Below are 23,559 nucleotides of genomic sequence, written 5' to 3' on the forward strand. Positions count from 1 at the left end.
TAAACTGTTGGCTCATTGTTACTACTTTGATGCGAACTTAAGTCTTGTCACAACACAGGGGAGCACTATTGATAATACAATTAGAAATATATAATTTATTTGCTTCACATATATCATCATAGAAATAAATATTATATTAATATAGTTATGTAACAAACTTATTAGTAACTATTTCATATTAATCACTTTTGTTAGACAAAAAAATGTGTTTTTTTTATAATATCTCATCACAAAAAATGTTTATAGGTCGCTTTTAATTGCAAATAGTGTGTTCCGACCAAATTAATTAAATTGTGCGTGAAAAAAATGTTTTGTACCCCTGACATCGAGGAGGTGAGAGATAGAGGTGGTCGTCGGGTCTCAGTCGACCGTCAGCCGCGCGAACCTCCGAACGACTTTCACTACCACACGTAAAGGAACCTTCACAACGATATGCTGCGATAAAAAAACCTCACAAGTGCCAGTGTTGTGAATTAAATAAAAAAAAAACTTTTTTTTTATCTGAACACGATTATGAAAGTGTCTTATTATGCTGCAGCCTAGATTAATATTTCCTGGAAGTGTTAGTGACAAAATGGAAGTCAAGAACTTTTTTATGGTGAAGACGAGCTTTTGGACAATTTTATGCGCGATCTTTCTAAGCACCACTCTAGTGACATGTCAAGGTAAGTCGCTTTGTTAAGTTACGATCACAAAATTGAAAAGGTCTTATTGAGTCATTGAAAGATTACTTTAAGCAAATTATTGTTCGTAAATATTCAAACAAATTTTTTCAAGTTTTAAATTGAAATACTATTAACGTGTCGTTTATTTGATGAATTACTATGCTGATAGTGTAAAAAAAAAATTAGTACTTGATTTTTTTATATTTCTTGCAAATGGACGCCGTCTTTTGCCCTTATAAGTAAAGCTTAAAAGCTTTTTTATTTATCGTTATAAAAGACATCAACGCGTAACTCGATTGCTTTACTGGTTTTAAACATTTGTAAATTTTATTCTAGATCTTTCTTTGTGTATTACAATTATAAGAAAATCAGTTATTTACAAATTAATTGGATTGTATAATTTGCAAAAAACAAAAATTGCCTGTAAAAATTACGGATGTATGAAAGGAAAATGTAACATTTTTACGATAAAATCAAAATGAAACTTTTGCAAATATTTCTTCATCGCTCTGCATCTTATGTGATGAAACTCGAACGTGTTAAAGCCTATTACACACTTTCAGTTTATACTGAACAGTTTTTACTTTACAGCTAAAACGTATGCAGGAAAAAATATGTTTATCTCACAGTTTCAATTTGACCTACAAAAGTTTAAGTGAACAATACGACTGATGAACAAAACTGGAGGTGTGTAGCAGGCTTAATATGCTATAGAGTCATATGAGTTTTAAGAATACTTAATAATGTCAAGGAGATACTTTGCGGAATTATGAGTGTTGCTGAAAATGAAAGGAAAATTTGTGTCAAATTGCATTGCTTTTTAGAGCTCCGTAATGATGAAATTTCATACTAATCTACCCACTTCAATATCTAGCACCTTTATAAAAGAACAAGATGTCGCCCGCTTCGTCCGCGCGGAATTAAAAAAAAGATTAGTAAGTAGCCTATCTGTTCTTCCAGAATATGTTCTACATCTGTGCCAAATTTCAATAAGATTCGTTTAGCTGTTCTAGATATATCTTATAGCAACATGCTTCTAAACTTTCGCATTTACAATATTAGTAATATAGTAAATAGTAAAAGGAAGTTGTGTCAGTTTTTTCAATACGAGTGAGAGAGACAACAAGAAATTTAATAGAAGTGTTTCATATTTACTTTTTAAAATGACATATCGAGTTAGAGTGAGAGGGACGACAATATTTTTTCGTAGAGGTGTTTTATATTTATTTTTTTAAATTAATATACGATAAAACAATTAATATTATTAATACATTGTGATACACGTTATCAATGTTTTTCAATATACAAATAGAAAAACAAATATTTGACCTCTGGACAAAATACGCAGTATTTTCCTTAAAACGAGTTGTACGAATTAATTAAAGTCAAATACAAAATACGAAAACAATGTTGTTTTATCAAATAGAATAGGTATATTGAATTTAGTGAAAATATCATAAAAATGTTTAGTTCCAAAGTGGCATTTTTAAAGCATCTTACTAATATTACAAATGTGAATATTTAGTTGGATGGATATCTGAAGATATCTCCGGAACGGCTCAACGGATCTTGATGAAATTTGGCATAGATGTAGAACATAGTCTGGAAGAACACTTAAGGCTACTTAAGTTTTTTTTAATTCCGAGACGACGGAGTACCTGGTGACAGCTATTATGATATAAATGTCAAATCACAATGCAGTGACATTTTAAAAGCGATATACATAAGGCAACTAGGCCCTGACCATATGTGTTGATCATTAAATTACTTAGGTATTTATGTATATAAGCGGCTTCGTTTGACCCCTATATCGTAAGCGCTTGTGCAAGCGGTGAGCGGTCAACATGGCAAATGTCATTTGCGGTTGAATCCACTCGCTTTTGTATACTAAGAATAAAGCTACTAGATAAATATAATTATATCATTATCTTGTAATAATCCATTGGACATTTTTATACAAGATACTTTGAAAAATGTCACAATCTTCTTTGTTATTTTACTTTTCTGTATAAAAGTTATTACATATGGAGTTTTAAGATTTCATCTCTCAAACGGCTGCATAGATGTGACTGAAATTTGACATAGATGAGCATAGCCTTGGATAATATGTACTCTACTTATTAAGTTATTTTTAATTACGCCCAGACGGAGTTGCGGGCGACGGATAGTACTCAACATAAGTTACGTTACAACAATTGTAATGCATAACATTTTAGAATTAATTATATTGCAATCAAGGTAACTCTGTACTATATTATTCATAAAAGTAGACCTATTATTTAATTCGTATCTTGCAACTAATGTTAGGAATGTCATTAGCCTACAAAACGAGCTGAGCATTCAACATTCTGACATTGTGATACTAGATGTCGCCAGAGTCTACATCTATTTGGAATTAAAAATAAACTTAATAAGCCTATCTGTTCTTCTAGACTATGTTCTACATCTATGCCAGATTTCAGCGATATCCATGCAGCTGTTCTGGATATACCTTATCTATCCAAACTTTCGCATTTATAATATTAGTAAGATTTATATAGACATTTGTACATTATAGTTGTAAGTTGTAGTACATCATGCTATCTTTATTTTTTCAAAATGAAAGAAAGGGATAATTGTCGTGATACAAGTTTAAAGTCAACGTAACATGAGATAAAGATTTATAAGATGATTTTAATTTGTTTAATTAATTGAATGATTGCATCATTGTATTAACTAAAATATTGTTTTTTTTATTCGAATTTTGCTTTCTTAATATGTTCCATTTAATAAAGTTACTCTTAAAAATATAACAAATATTTTCCCATGACTTTTCACGATAAAACCGTTAATTGACTTGTACAATTTTGCTAAGTAATAAAGATTCAAGTTATCTCTGCGCACACTTTGTAAGTTGTAAGCACGTTGACTTAGATTCTATAATACATCGGTAAGGGTGCGGTCCGACTGTTAGATGATTATAATTTTTTATTTTTAAACAATTTGTTATACAAGTTAACTTGTTGCATATTAACAGTGGTAGACTCCATGTTAGCGTAGAAGAAAAGCAATAATTATTTTAAGGTCTTGAGTCTTCTCATGAGTGGGTATGCTGGATGACAAATTTTAGTCTTCCTCCATTTCTCTTACAATGTAGAGTACGTGTGTAATCAAAAATTTCATAATTGTTTTACGTCTACTCTAAAACTATAATATTAATCTGTCTCTCTTCTTACTAATATAAATGGGAAAGTTAAGATGGATGGATGTGTGTTTTCTCCGGAATGGCTCAACAAGTCTTGATGAGATTTGTCACGGATGTAGAATATTATCTGGAAAAATATCTAGACTTCTTATTGAGCTTATTTTTAATTATGCAAGGATGAAGTCACGGGTTACAGCTAGTATATACGGTCTGCATTAATATTGTCGCATCGGACTAATTTTAAACGACTAACGTATAGTAAAAAAAGAGAATTTATCGTCGCTGCAAATCGGACCGCACCATTTCTCGCGACACAAAAACCTGCGCTTAGTGGGTCAGACGAGCGGGCGGGCCGATATACGGATGTCGATACAGGTTGTCTTTGAATATACATACAACAGTTTACACTGTCGTAATACTTGTATAAAAACATATTGAATCTGTTTATAAAAACTGCGGTAATTTTTTTAAAGTCCTTTGATACTAAAAAAGCATTCTTGATGTAATTTTAATTCATCAGAGAAAATGGTAAAAATAAGAAGTTTATTATGAAAATATTTCTAACCAGTTATAACTAGTTGTGATCGTAAGATGTTTTTTTTTTGAAGCAACAGTCAAAAAGAGGTCTTATTTTTTTGGACTCGAACTGTACAAAAATCTTTACATTCTTATCAATTATGCCACATTTGATCCTCTAAAGATTACAATGAAATAATAAAAATACGAGTATTATTTAAATCGTTCACTTTTACTTAAATTAACAAAAATATATTTATATTACAATACATCTTAAACTTATGTATTATTCATTATATCATGTAAGCAAGATAAAATTGAATATAGTCAAAGTAACTCTGGCAATATATTGTACATTGCTATCAAACAGACGGGTCATTTGAGAAGCTGGTTCATTCACCTCTTGCCTGTTGGTCACGGCTCAGTATTTTACAATTACGAAATTTAGTATCATTACAAATATTTTCAGTGATGACGTATTTACTTACGTTATAATGTTCCATCAAATTAAAAAAAATCCTTTGAAATTAATATATTAATTTTGACAATGGAAAATATTAATACACTAGCAGTTGCCCGCGACTCCGTCCTCGTGGAATAAAAAAATACATAATAGCCTATGTGTTCTTCCAGACCGCCGTGAGATTTATTATATATATTATTTCTAACAAAATCCATCCATCTAAACATTCGCATTTACAATATTAGTATGAAGTAGTTATTGCCATATAAGTCTAAAGAATAACGCATTAATTACACATAAATACAAGTTACTAAAGACCCATACATATCATAATTATAATACTAAACGAATATTAAAAATTAAATCAATAGTAGTAATACAGGAAAATGTTTTTTTTTAATAAAATTGAATATTATTATTATATTTTCATGCAATATAAAAGATCTTAGATAATTACCGCTATCACAACTTTGATAGTAGTTTTAACTTTCACAATCGACGAAAGGTCAAGCCTGTGTATGTGAGAGTGAAGTACAGTCATGGAAATCCGCAGTGTTCCACTTTTATATAAGTTTCTTTGCTCCTTAGAACATGACAAAAAACGACAAAAAGAAAAATAACTATAATACAATTTTTCATTCAACATTTAAAAGCTTCGTTATAACAAATAGTTCCGCGTCGTCAACTCAATGTATACAAACATTCTAACGACTGTAGCATTTTAGATTGAACATCGCCAGATAGCCCGATTGTACGTGTGAGATGGACGCTGATCCAAACTTATAGACTTTCTAATTTTTCGATTTGCTTCGTCTCGACTATTCGTTGTTTTTTGTTTGGTTACCAAAGATAATACGAGTATTTTTATATTACAACTTGATATGTAGTCATCTTTAACATTTCGATATTGCAATTTGACATAACTTGAATGTCGTAAGGATAAACGATGAACAAGTGATGTTGACCTCACTTAGTAAATTGTTAAGCAACATTTATCTTATACTAACTAAAATTAATCACTAAGTGGATAAAGTTTAATAAATCGGTGTAATATTAAGTTTGCTTGCAATTTAATTATTAGCATAGAAATATTATTTTAGTTAGTAGAATTAAAAAAAAGTTAGTATGCTATGTGTTGTTTCTGACTATATTCTACATCCGTGTTATATTTTATAGTTTCATTAAGCCGTTCTGGGGATAACTTCTAATAAACACCCATCTATACATACATCTATACTTTCGCATTTTTAATATTAGTAAGATTATTACTATTAAATAATGTAATATATGCACTATTAATACTCCATACTTAAATTAAGATGACACACTTCGTGCTTAGGTCCTTTAGGTCCTTTTTCAGTGACAAATAATAATTACTTAATTAATTAGATTTAAGTTAACAAATTACTGACTTCAACTACAATTTGATAACTGAGTGAAGTTATGAAATCAAAACTTACTATTATCAAAAGGAATGTAGTTTGAAGAATTCATTGAAAAGAATCCATGTCAAGCAAGCCATCATAATTTGGTCAAATGACAATTGTTGGCTGTAAATGGTCACGTCACGTCACGAGCACGTAACGTGTCGGAAGTGTCATTGTGAGGTAACATGCGTCTCTTTCACAAGTTATATCACTTTGTAAAGGTTATAACTATAATTCGACATACTTAATTTGTTCCTTTTGTTTGTGTGAATGTGTACTAAAAATTGTTATACGTAACAAATGTGTTTTTCGATTGAAGATCGTTTATTATTATATATTCTTGGATAGTATTTTTATATAATGCAGGGTCTATGTGTAGTTGTCATATTAAAAGAACCAAAGAGGTTTTTGTCCTAAAAAAAAGGTTAGTAAAAATCGTTTCATCTTACTAATATTATCAATGCGAATGTTTAGATGGAAGTTTGTTAGAACGTATGTCAAGAACGGCTGCATATATCTCGATTTAATTTGGCATAGATGTAGAACATAGCCTGGAATATATAGGCTACTAATTAAGTTTTCTTTTAATTCCGTGACGACGTTGTTGCAGACGACAGTTAGTATGAAATTTTCTTCCAGAACGACATTTAATTTTAAATTATTTAGAATTTAAATATTGCATGACTGTTTCAACAAAACCTTATAATTAATTGATAATCCAAATATATATAAAAAAAAACTATTATAAATACGGACAGAGAGATATCTCCTTGATATATTTTTCTAGAATGCCGTGTGATAATTTGATATAGGCAATGTCAAACTATAATTAAGGCAATCAGGAAATGCATGATCGGAGGCAATTTAACCGCGTTGTTAACCGAATAACCGATCAAGGTCATTCAAAGGTCATTTACGTATTCAAACCGGTTTCCTGTCCTACTATATGAAATTGTAAGAAAATTAATAATACGAGTAATTTAATATTTCAATATAGGACTAGGTTAATTATTTTAAGTTATTTAGTGAGGTTTATGCATCAGTAAGCAATCTTAACTAACTTCATTGAACAGTTAACAAATCAGTATTATATTTCAAATTAAACGAAAATATAACGTACAAAATGGTACACACTTACAGAATTATATCGTCTTCCCTGTCACTCCCTTTACGAGAAATGCGACAGTAATATGTTTACAGGATGTTTGGATAGTAGAAAACCATGGTAAGAATGTGTGTACGTACAAACTTGTATGAGATACTATGGTACTTAAAGCGTGCTTTTTCAAAATTGAGCGATGTATACTTCTAGTCAAACTAGGATGCCCCGGGGATAGAAAAGCTGCCACTGAGATGTGTTCTGTCTGAAAATATGTAAAACCTACTTAACATGAGTTTTGATGACGATGTTTTTGGTCTTAGTAACCCACAACAAGACATAGAAAATGTCAAAGGAAACAATGACAAGACAACTACAGTACAGCAATCTTGTGACACATTTTTTATATTCACAGGGTGGTTTAGTTATCATAATTTACGTTATGCCTACCGGGTCAAATAACTTGTTCAGTTAACATTTACACAGTAAGCTAACAGCGTGATAGATTTGCAACACGGATGCTTCATTTCTAAACATGTTGCGACTGTATGTGGAAATGCAAATGAAATTAATGAGTCAAAAACAATTAGCTGCAACGTTTCGACAAGAACAGTGACTTGCATAATACAGTAGTGTTTAATTCGTAGTTACGGTTAATGACCTTGGTCTAGTATGCGTAAGAGTAAACAGATTAACATAATTACTATTATTACTTAAACATTTCTGTAAGTATAATTCGGCCTAATTTAGTCCTCTTACCTTTACCGTTCTTTTTCTTATAAGGAAAGGATGAGAAGTGGAAGTGGACTTTCCGGATGAGAGGATGCATGGAAAGGATAAATATTTTCTTTCTGTGCATCCTCTTCTCCGTCGGTTAAAGGTAGGCAACGCATTTGCAATTGCTTGTGTGTGGGCAACGATCACTTTGCTATTTCAGCGATTTCCAGTGGCCGCTCGCTCGTTTGCCACCTTGTAATATAAAAAAAGTGACATACAATCTTTATGGTTTGGAATGTTTCAGTAAATTTTGCAAATATAATTTTAGGATGTAGCGATAAGTAAAGAGATGAATAATTAACTTTCCATTTTCTTGATCTGCGGTAATCGTAGAAGGATTCGCATTATCGTACGCCAAAACTTTTTCTTATTAAATCTGATTGGATATTAAAATATACAATGAAATATAATATATTTAAATGTAAAATACTCATGTCACAATGTTAGTTACTATACTCCTCCGAAACGGCTTGACCGATTTTCATGAAATTTTATATGTATATTCAGTAAGTCTGAGAATCGCTGGATGGAGTCGCGGACAGCAAGCTTATGTTTTGATTTACACATGTATGTATTGCATTTCAGCTCCATCTACTGATAACATACTTAAACATTTCTTCCAAGTTACCATTTAGAAGTTGATTAATTTGCAAGATTTTATAACACACGTCGGGATGGATGAACCCTAATAAGGTCAATTGAATCTTACTAAACTGAATAAAATATCATCATTCAAAAAAAATGTTGTAAACAAAGAGAAGCATATAGTACGTTATGACAGATATGTGTAATTGTTGTGTACAATAATTGCGCTAATCTGTAATAGTTATTTAAGAGATTGTAAAGTGTAAGTTGTAATTAAAATGTTGCGGAACAGAATACCACCAGCTCGAGGTGAGCGCAGCCGTGCGTGTTGTATTAGTGCGTGGGAAACGAGCAATCGTATTGCAACTTGTTTTAATCCATAAAAAAATATTACTTACTAGTCGCATTTCATCCATTCTTTATTCTTTAATGCTTAAGAAATGACATTAAATACCTTAGTCTTTCTTCTTTGGTTTATGATTGGTTTTTGAGACCAAAGCCCACGTCTAAAACATATTATATCTGTTATTCTCTGTCTGTTAGAAATAATGAGAAGGATGACGATTTTATGCAGGGATTTCGGTCTCGGAAACCAAAGATTATTTTTTGTTACAATCAACTACAACAGCGGTGTCTCCCTCACAGTTCAGATATCCTTGTTAACTTATCTATAATTTATTATTAGATTGTCAAGTTAATTTGATTTAAATGTCTCTTTTACCATGAGTTTTAAAAGTGGTTTTCACTGGTCAAACTTACAGTTAAGGACGGAATGCGTTTTTGACGGATTACAAAAACGCATTTCGTCTTATTTAGAAGCAGTGGTAACCTACGTTTAACCTACGTGGTCGTAGTATTCCGGTCGCGCCGACTAATTCGTGCCATTGATATTGTTGTTGCTGGCGTCTACCACTGTTAGCGTAGTCGTCGTGTCGTGTTTCATTACCTAAGATTAATGCTCGTCTTTTACAAAAGAAAAGAAGTTCAATGTTTCTTTTTTTTTAATTGCCGTAAGAGATGCGTCCAAAAACAAAATAAGTTGTAAGTCGATAATACGATAACATGTATGTAACGTAAGTTTTATTATAAGCGTATCAGTGAGTTGAATTCGCCAGGGCCTACTTACCGACAGTCGTAGTCAAGTGGAATTCACTTTCACCGGCACTCCTAACAGATTGCTCGTTTGTCGACAAATCTGGCTGTATGGACTTGCTTTCGAATCGAGGAGGATCGCGGATAGAATTTTTATAAGCTAATTTTGAAATTCATTGGAATATGACAAAACATGAAAATTTTAAAATGACATTTTTTTTCGTGTTAACTTAAAATTTACATGTTTTATAAAACTGATTTTTAATTATTAACCGTGCGTTTCTGAGACTAAACTCTCTGTATAATACATATCGTCATTCTGTCATTATCTTTGATAAAATAGACATGACATATTTTGGTCTCAGAAACCTATGGTAAGTCGGATCAAATGTCATACTTGTAGAATGCTGTGTAGGGTCACCAAGTTAGGCTTAGGATAATGTGGTCGCGGCCGAGAGCGAATGCGTGCATGTGGCCCCGTCCCGATGCGTTGGAGGAACAGAGGGGTTTAGTGGGTATGCCTCCGCTATGGAGGAGAATCCCACAAAACTACCGCGTCCTCCCCGGGGCGCGGAGTATGTATGTAGGTTACAAAATCAGGTGTTGTGTTGTGAAAGTTGTGTAATTTTCAATTGAAACATTACTTGGTAGTTTTTTTGTGAAGTCGCGTCGAATATTATATCACAGCGAAACATTGAGACATTTGCGCAAACCGTCGCTTGCAGGAAGTTAACTAAAGTTCAATGATTCGGAAACATCTAGAACATATTGAAACATATCTTATTAATATCACAAATGCGAATGTTTAGTTGGATTTGTTTTTATAAATCACCCTTATGATCTGTTATTCAAACATTACCAATAAATTGTATTGTTTGAAGGTATCTTAGGGTCTTAAAGGAATTTGTCTTTGAAGAACATAGTCTGGAAGAACACATACGCTACTTATTAAGTTTTTTTTAATATCGCGCAGACGGAATCGCGGGCTACTTTAAATATAGAACTAGTGGTCAAGTTCGCCTAGACTATAATATTTCTGTATGTGTCAGTTACCTAAGTCCTGTCAAAATCTGTTCAGCCGTTTTAGAGATTATACGGAACGGCTTGCGAATAGACAAATTATTTTTTTCTTTATCTGTAACGCAAATGATTTTTTTTCCTCGGTGTTATATACAGACACTCCAATTTTATTATATTTAAGAACCACTTGTATGTTATAATAAAACTTTTTTTTAAATGGTTTTTGTAACAATATTTCATATTACAAAATAAACCTACAATAATCCGTTTCGTTTACCTTTCAGGTAAGTCCCTTCACCAGCACAAGGCGGTTGACATTTCAAATAAGGTATTTAAAATCAAACACGGACACATTGGCATTACGTCTCCTACATTGCGTGTATAACATGAATGTTGATATCAAACTTGTTTGTTGACAGCGCAATGGACCTTGAACCCGTGACATTAACGTTCTCGTAGTCTAGGATCATTGAATCGGCAAAAATTAAAAAGATATTTTAATGTTTAAATTCTTGCAACTTATTGTAATATTGGCGCGGTTTCATTTTGTACTCGAAATTTTTTAAGGTTAGTTTTTATACTCTCTCACCAGCATTTATAAATTGGTAATATCTAGATTTACAATTTATTGACGACATTTATAGATTCTCAGGGCATCCGTGCGAAATCGACCTTTATTTAATCACATAATTTATTACAAATGCAAACTTAAATATATTTAAACTTAATGTTTAATATTTTTAAGGTTCCGTACCTCATAGGAAAAAAAAACGGAAACCTAATAGGATTACTTTGTTGTCCATCCATCTGTCTGTCAAGACACTTTTTTTATTAATTGTAATTGATAGAGTACAGTCTAAGACTTTAGTTATTTTTCCTTACCAATTAGCTTGACAATCCCATCTAAAGTTCAATGATAAAGCTGAAATATGGTTCACGGTTAGTCTTGTAGATGTCATACGTGTACGGAAATACTGAAAAACGGAAACAGAGTTTTAGTATGTATGTTGTAGTTATGGCGTAGTTGCATTATTATATGCATCGACACTGGGTAGGGAATTAACGTCCTGGACTGTATATCAAAGTTAACGTAAGACAAACACGAGTGACGGACGGTAGAGATGACGAAATGCAATCTGCTTTCACTCGATGTGAAAGTAAACGGACACGATGCTGCCCTGCGGGTTTGCTTCCTCCTTTTTTAAGTTGTAATACAACGTATTGGAAAACATGATTACTTTTATCTCGTAGTATAAAACCGCTAAAGAGAATAGTATCGCAAAGCAGTTTTTCGCAAATAAAATTAAGCTTTTACAACTTTTTCTTACGAATAAAAAAATCAAGTCATAAATATAGCTCATAGCATATTTTACTTAGAGATAAATTAGCTTTTTAACGTGAAAAGATTTTTTAAATCGGTCCAGTACTTTAATATAAAAAAAGGTTTTTAAAAAACCATATCTTTCCTATTTATAATATTAGTATGGTCACAATCGAAAGTCACTTAGCTATTTTAGTGATATTTAGTATCCGCTTACTTATTTTTCATTAAACCTTTGAGATTTATAACTCTAACTCGCACTAAACTTTTTAAATCAAATAAATGATGTGCGAACTTTTTAAGTTTATTTCACACTTAAGTTTTGATTTTCTTTTCATTTTAAACTCATTTTCCCCTTCAAATTTAAAGTGATGTAATCCCTTTCAAGGTATTATAATGTTGCACGTCCAACCAATTCACACACGACAATGAAGTTTGCATTGAGAAAAAAACACTTATCAATTGAATGTATCAGAGATAGTGCTTTTTCATGGTCCTTAAAGGATGTGTTTATTTATTTGCGATTATATTAAAATTATGGTAAACTAGGTGTCGCCCGTAACTTCGTCCGCGCGAAATTAAAAAAAACTTATAAGTAGTCTATGCGTTCTTCCAGACTACGTTCTATATGTGTGCCAAATTTCATCAAAATCCGTTCAGCCGTTACGAAGATACCTTCAAATAAACATCCATTTATCCATCCATCCACAAATTCACATTTATAATGTTAGCAACATTAATAGGTAAAAAGGTAAAAATATTTAGTATTTTTCGCTTTAATTTGATGTTTATGTATATTAATAAATTAGGTAAACTTTTCTACTTACATGGAAAATCTAAATAGCATACCATAAATAACGATCTTCTTGGAAAATTAAGGCTCGGCTTTCGTAAATTTGAATTTTATATTTGAAACGTAAATTGCAATATTTTAAATTATTTCATATTTTTTTTTAACACATAGACTTTGTAAGTAGATAATTATTTCAATTAAGGCACAAGAAACATGTCTCATTGTTATATCTTGCGTCTTACAAGTTTAACCGTGGGTTTCTGAAGCCAAAAACCCTGTTTCAAACATGTTGTTAACTCTTTATTATCAAAGGTAAGTCAGTATAAGCCAAATAAGTAAGCAATTATGAAATAATGACATCAAAAATTAATAACCGAATAAGTCGAATCAACCGACATACATGTGAAGGTAGTAGTGACATATCGCTCTCTCTGTATTTTCAAAGAGGAAAAGAAGGATGACAATATGTTTTTGTACAAGTGTTTTGGCAGTGGAAACTCAGTAAAAGTAGGCCACGTCGTTAATAACAGATCTGTTCGGTTATTGTTCAAGGTTGTCGTAACCACATTATAAATAAATTTAATTGTGGACTACGAATATGTATTGAGGTTTACAAATATCTCGTTCGTTCTCTACTCAATAAATCAGCGGGATTAGACAAAGTACATTCGCTTCAAACTTTAAAATTAAAATCTGGATGACCGAGATTTGCTCGGTATTTTTTTTAATTGTTTTTTTTTTGGAAATTATATTTAAGTGCGAATTACTAATAAAATGATGAAATATGAATAATATTTTTCGATCTTACCGATAGAAAAATTTAAGTTTATGTTTAAGTTGATTATCGATAAAACACGAATATAATGATATTTTCTAAAAATGATTCCTAGCTAGATCGATTTATCGCCCCCGAAACCCCAACTATACTAAATTTTATGAAAATCGTTGGAGCCGATTCCGAGATTCCAATTATATATATATAAGAATTGCTCATTTAAAGATATAAGATATGGAACTGATGCGCGACAATCACGTGACTTATCGAAAGTTATTGTCAGTTCAAGCTCGTTATGGAAACGCTTCGGAGCGAATGCAAATTGTCTAAGCTAATAAAATCCGTGAGTATAAGCCAAAAAATTATCCAAGATCGAATATCGATTTCTGACGCACAACTAAACGCGTTTATTGTGTTTGGGTTAATAAAATAGAAAATTGTAAACAAAAGGGAAATTGTGCCGATCCGACCGTAGTCAATGAATTTGAACACCTTAATTTTTTGCAATTTCATTGTCAATGGTTTCCATGCTTTTTAAAACTACGAGTTGTTTTCATAAACATAAGTATTCGGTTAAGAAAGTATTAAACATCTAACTAACTTTAGATGCATTTAATATTTTCCTAATTAACTTTTATATATAAAACAATTTCAATGTATTATAATAGAATAAATTCGTAATTCATTAGGTCGCAACCACACAGGTAGATCTGAATTTACTAAGAAAGGGTTATAGGTAAGATTATCTAACACACGTAAGGTTTTGAAAGATTTATAACCTACAAGACAAGTGTAAACCGGAAGTATTTCCACATTTGATCTGATAAGTGTGCCTTTGATTAAATTCCAATTATCTCCTAATTCCAATCATTCTCCTTTAAGTAAGAAAGGGTAGTGAAATAAGTGTAAGAAGAGAATATCCTCTCTCTGTATCTCATCCTCTGTATTGTGTGTCTTGTATTGGTGCTGAGTTAAGTTCGTATAATAGCGTATGCCTTTATGACTTTTAAGGTAATATTTAGTAAAGAGAAAGCTGTGATGTCTCAAATGCACTAGGCTTCATACTGCACCGCCAATGAGGTCACTTTCTAGTTTACACTTTCCAGCCCTTTCCCTGCTTGATGACATCTTCACAGCTTTTCTATAATGCTTGCGTCGGTTGTTGTATTGCGTTTTGTAACTTATAGATAAGGAAAATATATAAGAATTGATGTTAAAATAACCAATATTTATGTTCTTTTTATATTAAATGCTGTGACATTTGTCTAGATATATCTGTTTCTGTTATTTCAAAGGAAGTAAGAAAGATGACATCTCTATATTATACAACATTATTATGTGCTTTTGCTGTATTTTTTACTCTGAGTTTGCTTTAGTACATGCTTTATGAGTTAAAATAGTAAACATTTTCGTTGGCATTCTACAACAGATCTATAATAAAATTGCGTGAAAATATTCGTAACTTCATCGACAAAATTTTAACATATTCACTATCTCGCAAATATTCGTGATAGACCCGTGATGAAACATTGAAGTGACTTCATAGTTAAAATATGTAGAAAATTCTTTATTAAGTTCAACATTCATAATATATATCTATTTAAAAGCATCTGATTTATGTATTTCATCAACATCAGCTCACTATACGTCCCCACTGAGGGGTTCGGAGCCTACCCTAAGTTAAGGGTGACTAGGCCATAGTCAACGACGCTGGCCCAGCGCGGGTTAGTTGTCTTCACACATATCTTTGAATTTCTTCTCAGATATATGCAGCATAACGATGTTTTCTTTTACCGTAAGAACGTCGGATAAATATACATATGTAAATCGGAAATTGAAAAACACATTGGTACAGGGCGGGATTTGAACCCAGGACCAGTAGATTACAAGTCAAGTGTTGAAACCCCTTAGCCAGCGACGCTCTTATTTATGTATTTACAATATTGTATTATAAAACTATTAAAAGATATATATGTTTAAAACAAAGTACATTAGAAATGAAGGTAAACTTGTTGCGTATAAAAAATCTAGTGCAAACATTTGGATCTAGTTAATCTAGGTCCAAGGTTGCATTTTACTGGATAGTTGTTCTAGATAACGTAATTGTACGTACAATTGTTTGTAATTGTTTACTGTAAATTGTAAGTTTAATAATTGAACACTTTAACTTAGTTAAGTTAGTTACTTAATAATTAAACTTAATGTACATTTTATTTAAGTTATGTAATTCTATTTCATTAACTAAGTAAGATTTAATCAGATATATTTAAAATAACAGTATAGGTTTACAATCATATATTTGTAAGCAATTTCAAACGATACTTAAACATAAGCAACTCTATAAAACTTAAAGTTTAATTACAGTTAATAAGTATTTAACATCTTTCTTACAAATCTTTTTAAACTTTTCTAAACTGAAAATAACTAATAATGTTTTTGCAACATCTAATAGGTTTCTTGGGTTTTATATAAGTTATATCGTGACAATTTTGCATTATAAGATACTGTTTTTTCAACGGCACAAAATGCGGAAATAATAGACATCAACGCGTTCATAACTTGTTGCACTTTAAAATCTTGTATATAATATCATCATCATCATCATCATCATCATCATTTCACTATACGTCCCCACCGAGGGGCTCGGAGCCTACCCTAAGTTGAGGGTGATTAGGCCATAGTCAACCGCGCTGGCCCAATGCGGGTTGGTTGACTTCACACATATCTTTGAATTTCTTCTCAGATATGTGCAGGTTGCATCACGATGTTTTCCTTCACCGTAAGAATTTCGGATAAATGTACATATGTAAATCGGAAATCGAAAAACACATTGGTACAAGGCGGGATTCGAACCCAGGACCTGCAGATTGCAAGTCAAGTGCTTGACCCCTGAGCCACCGACGCTCTACATAATATATCAATTGATAAATATGTATATTAATAGAAAATGTATGTTTTTATATTTGTCCTCTATGAGATCTTAAGCGACTGGACAGATATTGATCCACTCTTTTACGGTTTTTCGAGAATGACAGGGATGTGTTTTGTTGCCTAAAAATCTATATGTATATTTGATGTTTGTCGTTTTCATGATTCTTTAGATTTTTAGACTATTTTATTTTAGTAAGTACTGGGTTAATTTTTTAATTATAAATTATCATTTAGTTCCTGCGTTCTACATTAATATATTAATTGAATAACAACTATTCGTCATAGTAATTGACTTAAACTAATTTAAATTGATTTCAAGTTGATTTAAATTTATTTAACTTATTTGCATTGACACAAATACTTTAAGTTTATGTTAGGAGTGGTAATCACTTAGTACGAGGTCATGTTACGTACTTAATATTATGACATATTTAAAGTACTGATAAAAATCGATTAAAAATTTCATCATGTTTTGCGTCACTGTTAAGCTTTACTTGTGTTCTTTTTTGTTATAATATAAAAATACAATGTTAAAGAATATATGGTAAATTACTTAGGCTATATTCTGTTTAATATATTTAAGTTGAATGAACAAGTTCCGATCCTAACCTTAGTTTTGCGACGTCTAGATTTTTGTTTACAATTTACGATAATGTAAAATTTAAAAAAAAACATTTATGTAAAATCTTCTAATATTATAAATCCAAATTTATATCTTATCTTAAGAAGGTTGCATGAATCTTGCCGAAATTTGGCATAGATGTAGAATATAGTCTGGAAGAAAACAAAGGTTACTACTAAAAAGTTATTTTTTAATCCAGTACAGTCGGCGTCTATGTAAAGTAAGTATAAAAACCTACAAAATGCAAAATATCTCATCTTCTTTATGTCATTCAATTCCTAAGCTGACTCTATGTTTAACCATGTGACACTTTAGGTTAATGAACTATCGCGGTACAATACACATATTAATGAGTGGTCACCTTACTTGTGTGCCAATGAGTGACCACTGGGGTCAGTAAGAGGGTCACGATGCGGGGGGTCACCGAGCCGCTTTCATCGCAAGTGGCGCGTTCTGTTCCGGTTGAATTCCGACCGACTACTTTTTGATGATCGATGTTAGATTTCCGTCTGGAAAAAAAATTATAGGATCAGATTTGGATGCTATGCGAGATTCAATACATAGGCTGTTTCATAGATACTTCTTACTAATATTATAAACGCAAATGTTTGGATGGATGGATGTTTGTTTGAAGGTATCTCCAGAACGGCTCAACGGATCTTAATGAAATTTGGCTCAGATGTAGAGCATAATCTGGAAGAACATTGGCTACTTATTAAGTTTTTTTTTAAATACCGCACAGACGCAGTTGCAAGCGAAAGCTCGTAAATTTATAAAAACAATAGCTGTCGCCCGCGACTCCGTCCGTGCTGGTTTAAAAATAGATGTTGGCCGATTCTTAGACCTACTCAATATGCTCACAAAATTACATGAGAATCGGTCAAGCCGTTTCGGAGGAATATGGGAACGAAAATTGTGACACGAGAATTTTATATATAAGATTAAGTGATAGGTTAAAGATTTAACAAACATTGTTTAAAAAATAAGTACACATAAAAGCACACATATATTCAGTGCGGACGGAGTCACCGGCGATATCTAGTATCAACATAATAATCAAAGTTATTGTCCTAAATAAAAGAAAAAAGTAAAATCTGTTACTTCTTACATAACCATTACAAAAACACGTCTATGAATCATATTGTCGTCTCTTACATTCTCTTTGAATAAACGGTGACAACAATATGTTATTGAGGCAGTGGAAACGCACGCTAAACACAGTCGAGTTTGTAGATCGCGCTAATTGAAGCGCTCGCTTTTGAAACCGAAAGTTTTTTTGGTACACAATAGGAATACCATTTTTTTTGTTTGCTTACAATTTTCACATGAGTTATTCACAATGTGTTAAATATTTGTATAAAAATATATTTTGTGGGATATAAATCAAATAATAAACCATGTTTGGTACTACTGTACCGACGGCGGGGCAGCAGTGCGGGGGACAACCTTACCGACCCCACCCGCCGCCCCGTGCGCCCTTCTTCTCTGCATCTACCGGTTGCGCCACGACATTCCGCCCGACGACAGCCATATCAAATCATATTTGCTTTCATAATCATTTTGCATTACAATCATCCGCCACAACCAGTCTTTCATTCCATCTTCATACTGTTCACTCGCTCAACAAACCATTTAAACTACATTTTATAAAAGCCTATTTTATATTCCTATATATAATTAAAAGGACAAGTATAATCAACGTCACAATTAAGTGGGACTTTTAAAATTCTATTTTTTATTATAAAAAAAAAACATTTTAAAGTGTGTCGTCATCTCTTAAATTATCTGCAAAACGTATTTATCGGTATGACTTTATGTCGCCTGCGAACTTAAAAACCGAAAAAATCTTAATAAGTATCCTGTGTGTTATTTCTTCAAGATCCTATTAGCCTTTCTTGAGATACCTTCCAACAAACATTCATCCATCTAAACATTCGTATTTATAATATTAGTGAGAAGTAATATGACATAATAACTTGATAGAAATTATTACTTTTAAATACACCTATATATAAAATTCTCGTGTCACAACTTTCGTTCCCATACTCCTCCGAAACGGCTTGACCGATTCTCATGAAATTTTGTAAGCATATTGTGTAGGTCTGAGAATCGACCAACATCTATTTTTAATCCCGCGAGGACGTAATCGCGGGCGACAGGTAGTAGTTTTGACGTTGAGTATATAGAAAATAGCTTGTAGTTACGAGTAATTGATTTAAACCAATTACTTGTACTACCCAATCTAATCTTCTTCGTAACACCAATTTACTTGTAAACCCATCATTGCATAATCAATTTGCTATTTTCAATTGCATAGGAAACGGCTGCATTACATAAGTGGAACCTTTAATGGAGTAACCTTTAGATACTGAGTCTTTTCCGGAATTACAAAAGATGTATCTTACTAATGTTATAAATGCTAATGTTTAGATGGATGTATGTTTGTTAGAGGGTATCACAAGAACGGTTGTATGGATCTCGCTGAAGAACATAGTCAGGAAGAACACATGGGCTACTAATTAAGTTTTTTTTTGCATTCCGCACAGACGTAGTCGTGGACAACAGCTAGTATATGATTCGTGATATATTTTAATGATTTTGAAGCAGTAACGATGACATATAGCCGTTAACCGACAGTCCGTTACCAGTGTTACCGAGCTAGCGGTGTTCCTTTTGAATGACGCGTAATGATATGAACGTGTTATTAACTACTAGCTGTTGCCCGCGACTCCGTCCGTGAATCAAAAAAAATTGTTAATAGCCTATGTGTTCTTCCAGACTATGTTTTATATGTATGCCAAATTTATTTAAGATCCGTTGAGGCGGTCCGAAGATACCTTCAAACATCCATCTAACCATCTAAACATTCGCATTTATAATATTAGTAAGATTACTAGTATATTCGTACTGAGAGGCATATCATTTGGCTGAGGTGCCACGTAACTAAGTGCGTACTTTTGTTTCATCGCGACGTTTTGCTTCAACGTAAGAGAAAACATTTGGTAAATGAAATTTAACTTTAATTTGCATGTATGTACATAAATGAAGTGCATTTATTTAACTTTTAGTTTATTTTTGTATTTGTATATTTCACAAGTTGTAATTATTTTAAAACTATTTTTTTACGATATTCAATTAATAAAACTTACCAGCACTTGATAAAATACGGAAACATATTTGGATTTGAAAGTGGGAAGGAAATATTAATTTTATATTAACATAGTTATTCTTTGTTTTTAAATACTTATACTTAAATTGTTTTATATTATAAGATATTTTTATTGATAAACTGTGTACACAGGAAGAGACCTTCGTAGATGTAGTCTAGAGGTAATAGCGTTGGAGTTAGCACAATACGATTTTTAAATATTTAATTACGTGTGTGATAATGGAAATTTTTAAAGAACATAATGCCATCCCTTTCATTTTCCTTAAGAAAAAAGAAACAGAACTTTTTAGCAAAGACAACTCACGCACTTAGGTTAGGTTAGTTAAGTTATGTTAGTTTTTTATTCGACATATCTTATTTCTTACTAATACCGTAAATGCGAATGTTTATTTGAAGGTATCTCCATGGACATGGAACAGGAACATGGTCTGGAAAAACACATAGGTTACTAATTTTGTTTTTTTTTTAATTCCGCTCTGGCAGAGTCGCGGGACGGCTAATACCTTATATATGGTACCTTTTAGAGGATAAGAGTTCACTCAATAAGCAAATGTTATTAACACTGTTTGAATCTTAAAGAAATATGTATAAAAATATTCGTATACGTTGTCAAAAATTTCACTGTTCGTCGTGAGATTTAGTAACAAGTAAAGAATCTCACGTTCCTGCCATTTGTCGAGTCTAATGGCAAGGTCACTGTCGACTTTCTTATATATCTCTGTTGTTTGTCAGATAAAACAGGTTTCCTTTTAAAATCTGGCTTAAATGAAAGAATAACTTGATACGTTTCATTGGCCATTCTTTATTCCTTTTGCTTTTGTTTAGGACTTTTCCATGTCTTACTAATATTATAAATGCGAATGTTTGGAAGGATGTTTGTTTGAAGGTATCTCCAGAACGGTTCAACGTATCTTGATGAAATTTGGCACAGATATAGGACCTTAGTCTTTAAGAAAACTTAGGCTATTTATTACGTTTTTATAATTGCTCGCGGACGGAGTCGCGGGCGACAGCTAGTGAAGGAATAATTTGATACGTTTCAATGCGCATTCTTTATTCTTCCTTCTTTTGTTTTGTTTATCAAAATTCGTAGGATTTTTCTGTATTTTTCACTAAAGTAGATGTTAGTCAGATGTGTAAACAATAATATGTTTTTATTTTATTTTTTTATCTATTGATTTGGAGGTTAGAGAATTTCGATATGATATGGTTTTTTACGAAATATATTTTCGTGTAATATGCATTGTAAAAAATCGATAGTAAATTCACAACAATATGACATACATATCATAGTAATAATAATGAATTTAAGTGGAATACATATAATTAATTTAACGTTGACCTTCGACCAAAATAAATTAATTTAGAAATATTGTCAACATAAAAAAAAACAATTAAGTGGTGTTAAAGGTCTGTGAATGGCCTTAGAAAACCTGTCTTTAAAACATTAGAGTTTCGAACGGTAAATCAATTGAAATCAAACAGTGAAGTCTAGACTATCTAGATATGTCTTATGGTAAAACAGACCTCAATTTAGTAACTATAAAATAACTTCCTAACTTCTTAGGAGTCTTTGGTATGCTCTCTGAAATGATAGTACGATATAAGAAAGCTTGTAATCGAATCGATATAACAATACTTTGATTATGTGATTTATAACAACGCCATCTATATAATGTTTTAAAAGACTTTGCTTGGCCTTTGTGTACTAAATAACACGCGTGGTCATAATTTATTTATCGGTGTATTTTATACAAAGATAGCTGTCGCCCGCAACTTCGTCCGTGAATCAAAAACAAACTTAATAGGTAGCTTGTGTGTTCCTCCAGACTATGGTTTACATATATGCCAAATTTCATCGAGAATCGTTCCGATGTTCTGGAGATTTAAACAAACATCCATTTAAACATTCGCATTTATAATATTAGTAATAATGCACATATTTGTCGTGTCCGTCTGTAGGTCCGGCGTACGTCATTTCGGTCGTCGCGTAAAGTCGTAGGTGCGTAAAATTTCTACCATTTGACCTTGATTCGCGAATCGAAAGTAGTGGCGACCGGGGCCGGCCACGTGTCCGTCGACTGACTCCAGTATAAAATGGATACCAGTTTGAAACCCTGTTGTTATATTGAAGTAATTATCATTGTATTGTAAAGGACGCAAAGATATCTGTGTCCATGAATACGGAGTTATAATTGAACAATACGGTAGTACGTTTTTTATCGACCATTTATGTGTACCAGCTTTATTGTTTAAAGAATTAAACAATGATCAGAGGTCAAATAATGTATCTTCTTGATATTTACTCGTTTCTATTTGAAAGGACAACCAACCCGCACTTGGCCAGCGTGGTTAACTATGGCCTAGTCATCCCTTACTTAGGGTAGGCTCCGAGCCTCTCGGTGGGGACGGATGTTGAGCTGATGATGATGATTTGAAAGGAATTTAGAGCTCATATTAATAACATTTATTGTTTTCTTTTTGTATTATAAAGATTGTTCATGTATAGTAAAATGCGATAGAAAACGTTCGTATATCTATTTAGTTAATCTTACTAATATTATAAATGCGAAAGTTTAGATGGATGGATGGATGTTTGTCTAAAGGTATCTCCGGAACGGCTCAACAGATCTTCTAGACAGATAGTCTAGAACACATAGGATACATAGTCGCTGGCGACAGCTAGTTTTAAAAATACGTTAGATGAAGAAACAATAAAGAGGAAATTCTTAACTCTTGATCAACCATCATATTTTCTAGTAACATTTATCTCTTGCGTAAAAAATCAAACCTTTTAGTTACGCTCGCTTTTAATTAGCTTCTCTTTCGTTGGAAGTCCACCTTAAGCGGAAGCGAGATGCAAGATAATAAGTCGATTTCACTAAAGAGACGAGTTTATTTTGCCGGTGAATGTATTTATTGCATACCATTGGACCGCAGATTCTTGACCACTTTCTTCGTTAATACCAATGTTTTTTTTTATATTAAAACTTATTTTTAAAATAACTAATAGCCAAGCGAAAAGTATAACCTAAATAATTTTAGTATTGGTCCTTCGTTAGACGTATATCGCTTATTCTAATATGGAAATGCAGACATAAATCTTTATCTTACTTCTTA

General features: G+C 32.1%; 1 protein-coding gene across 1 annotated transcript in view; it reads left to right on the plus strand.

Annotated features, from left to right (window-relative positions):
• Positions 1–377: 377 nt before the first annotated feature.
• LOC106123073 (uncharacterized) overlaps positions 378–23,559 on the plus strand; it is a 71,479-nt gene continuing 48,297 nt past the window's right edge. Inside the window, exon 1 of the mRNA XM_013319208.1 lies at positions 378–665. Coding sequence (XP_013174662.1) covers positions 530–665 — 136 coding nt within the window. The 5' untranslated portion in view covers positions 378–529. The remainder of the gene's footprint in view (positions 666–23,559) is intronic.

This window comes from Papilio xuthus, unplaced genomic scaffold (assembly GCF_000836235.2).
Source record: "Papilio xuthus unplaced genomic scaffold, Pxut_1.1 DF826159.1, whole genome shotgun sequence".
Lineage (NCBI taxonomy): Eukaryota > Metazoa > Arthropoda > Insecta > Lepidoptera > Papilionidae > Papilio > Papilio xuthus.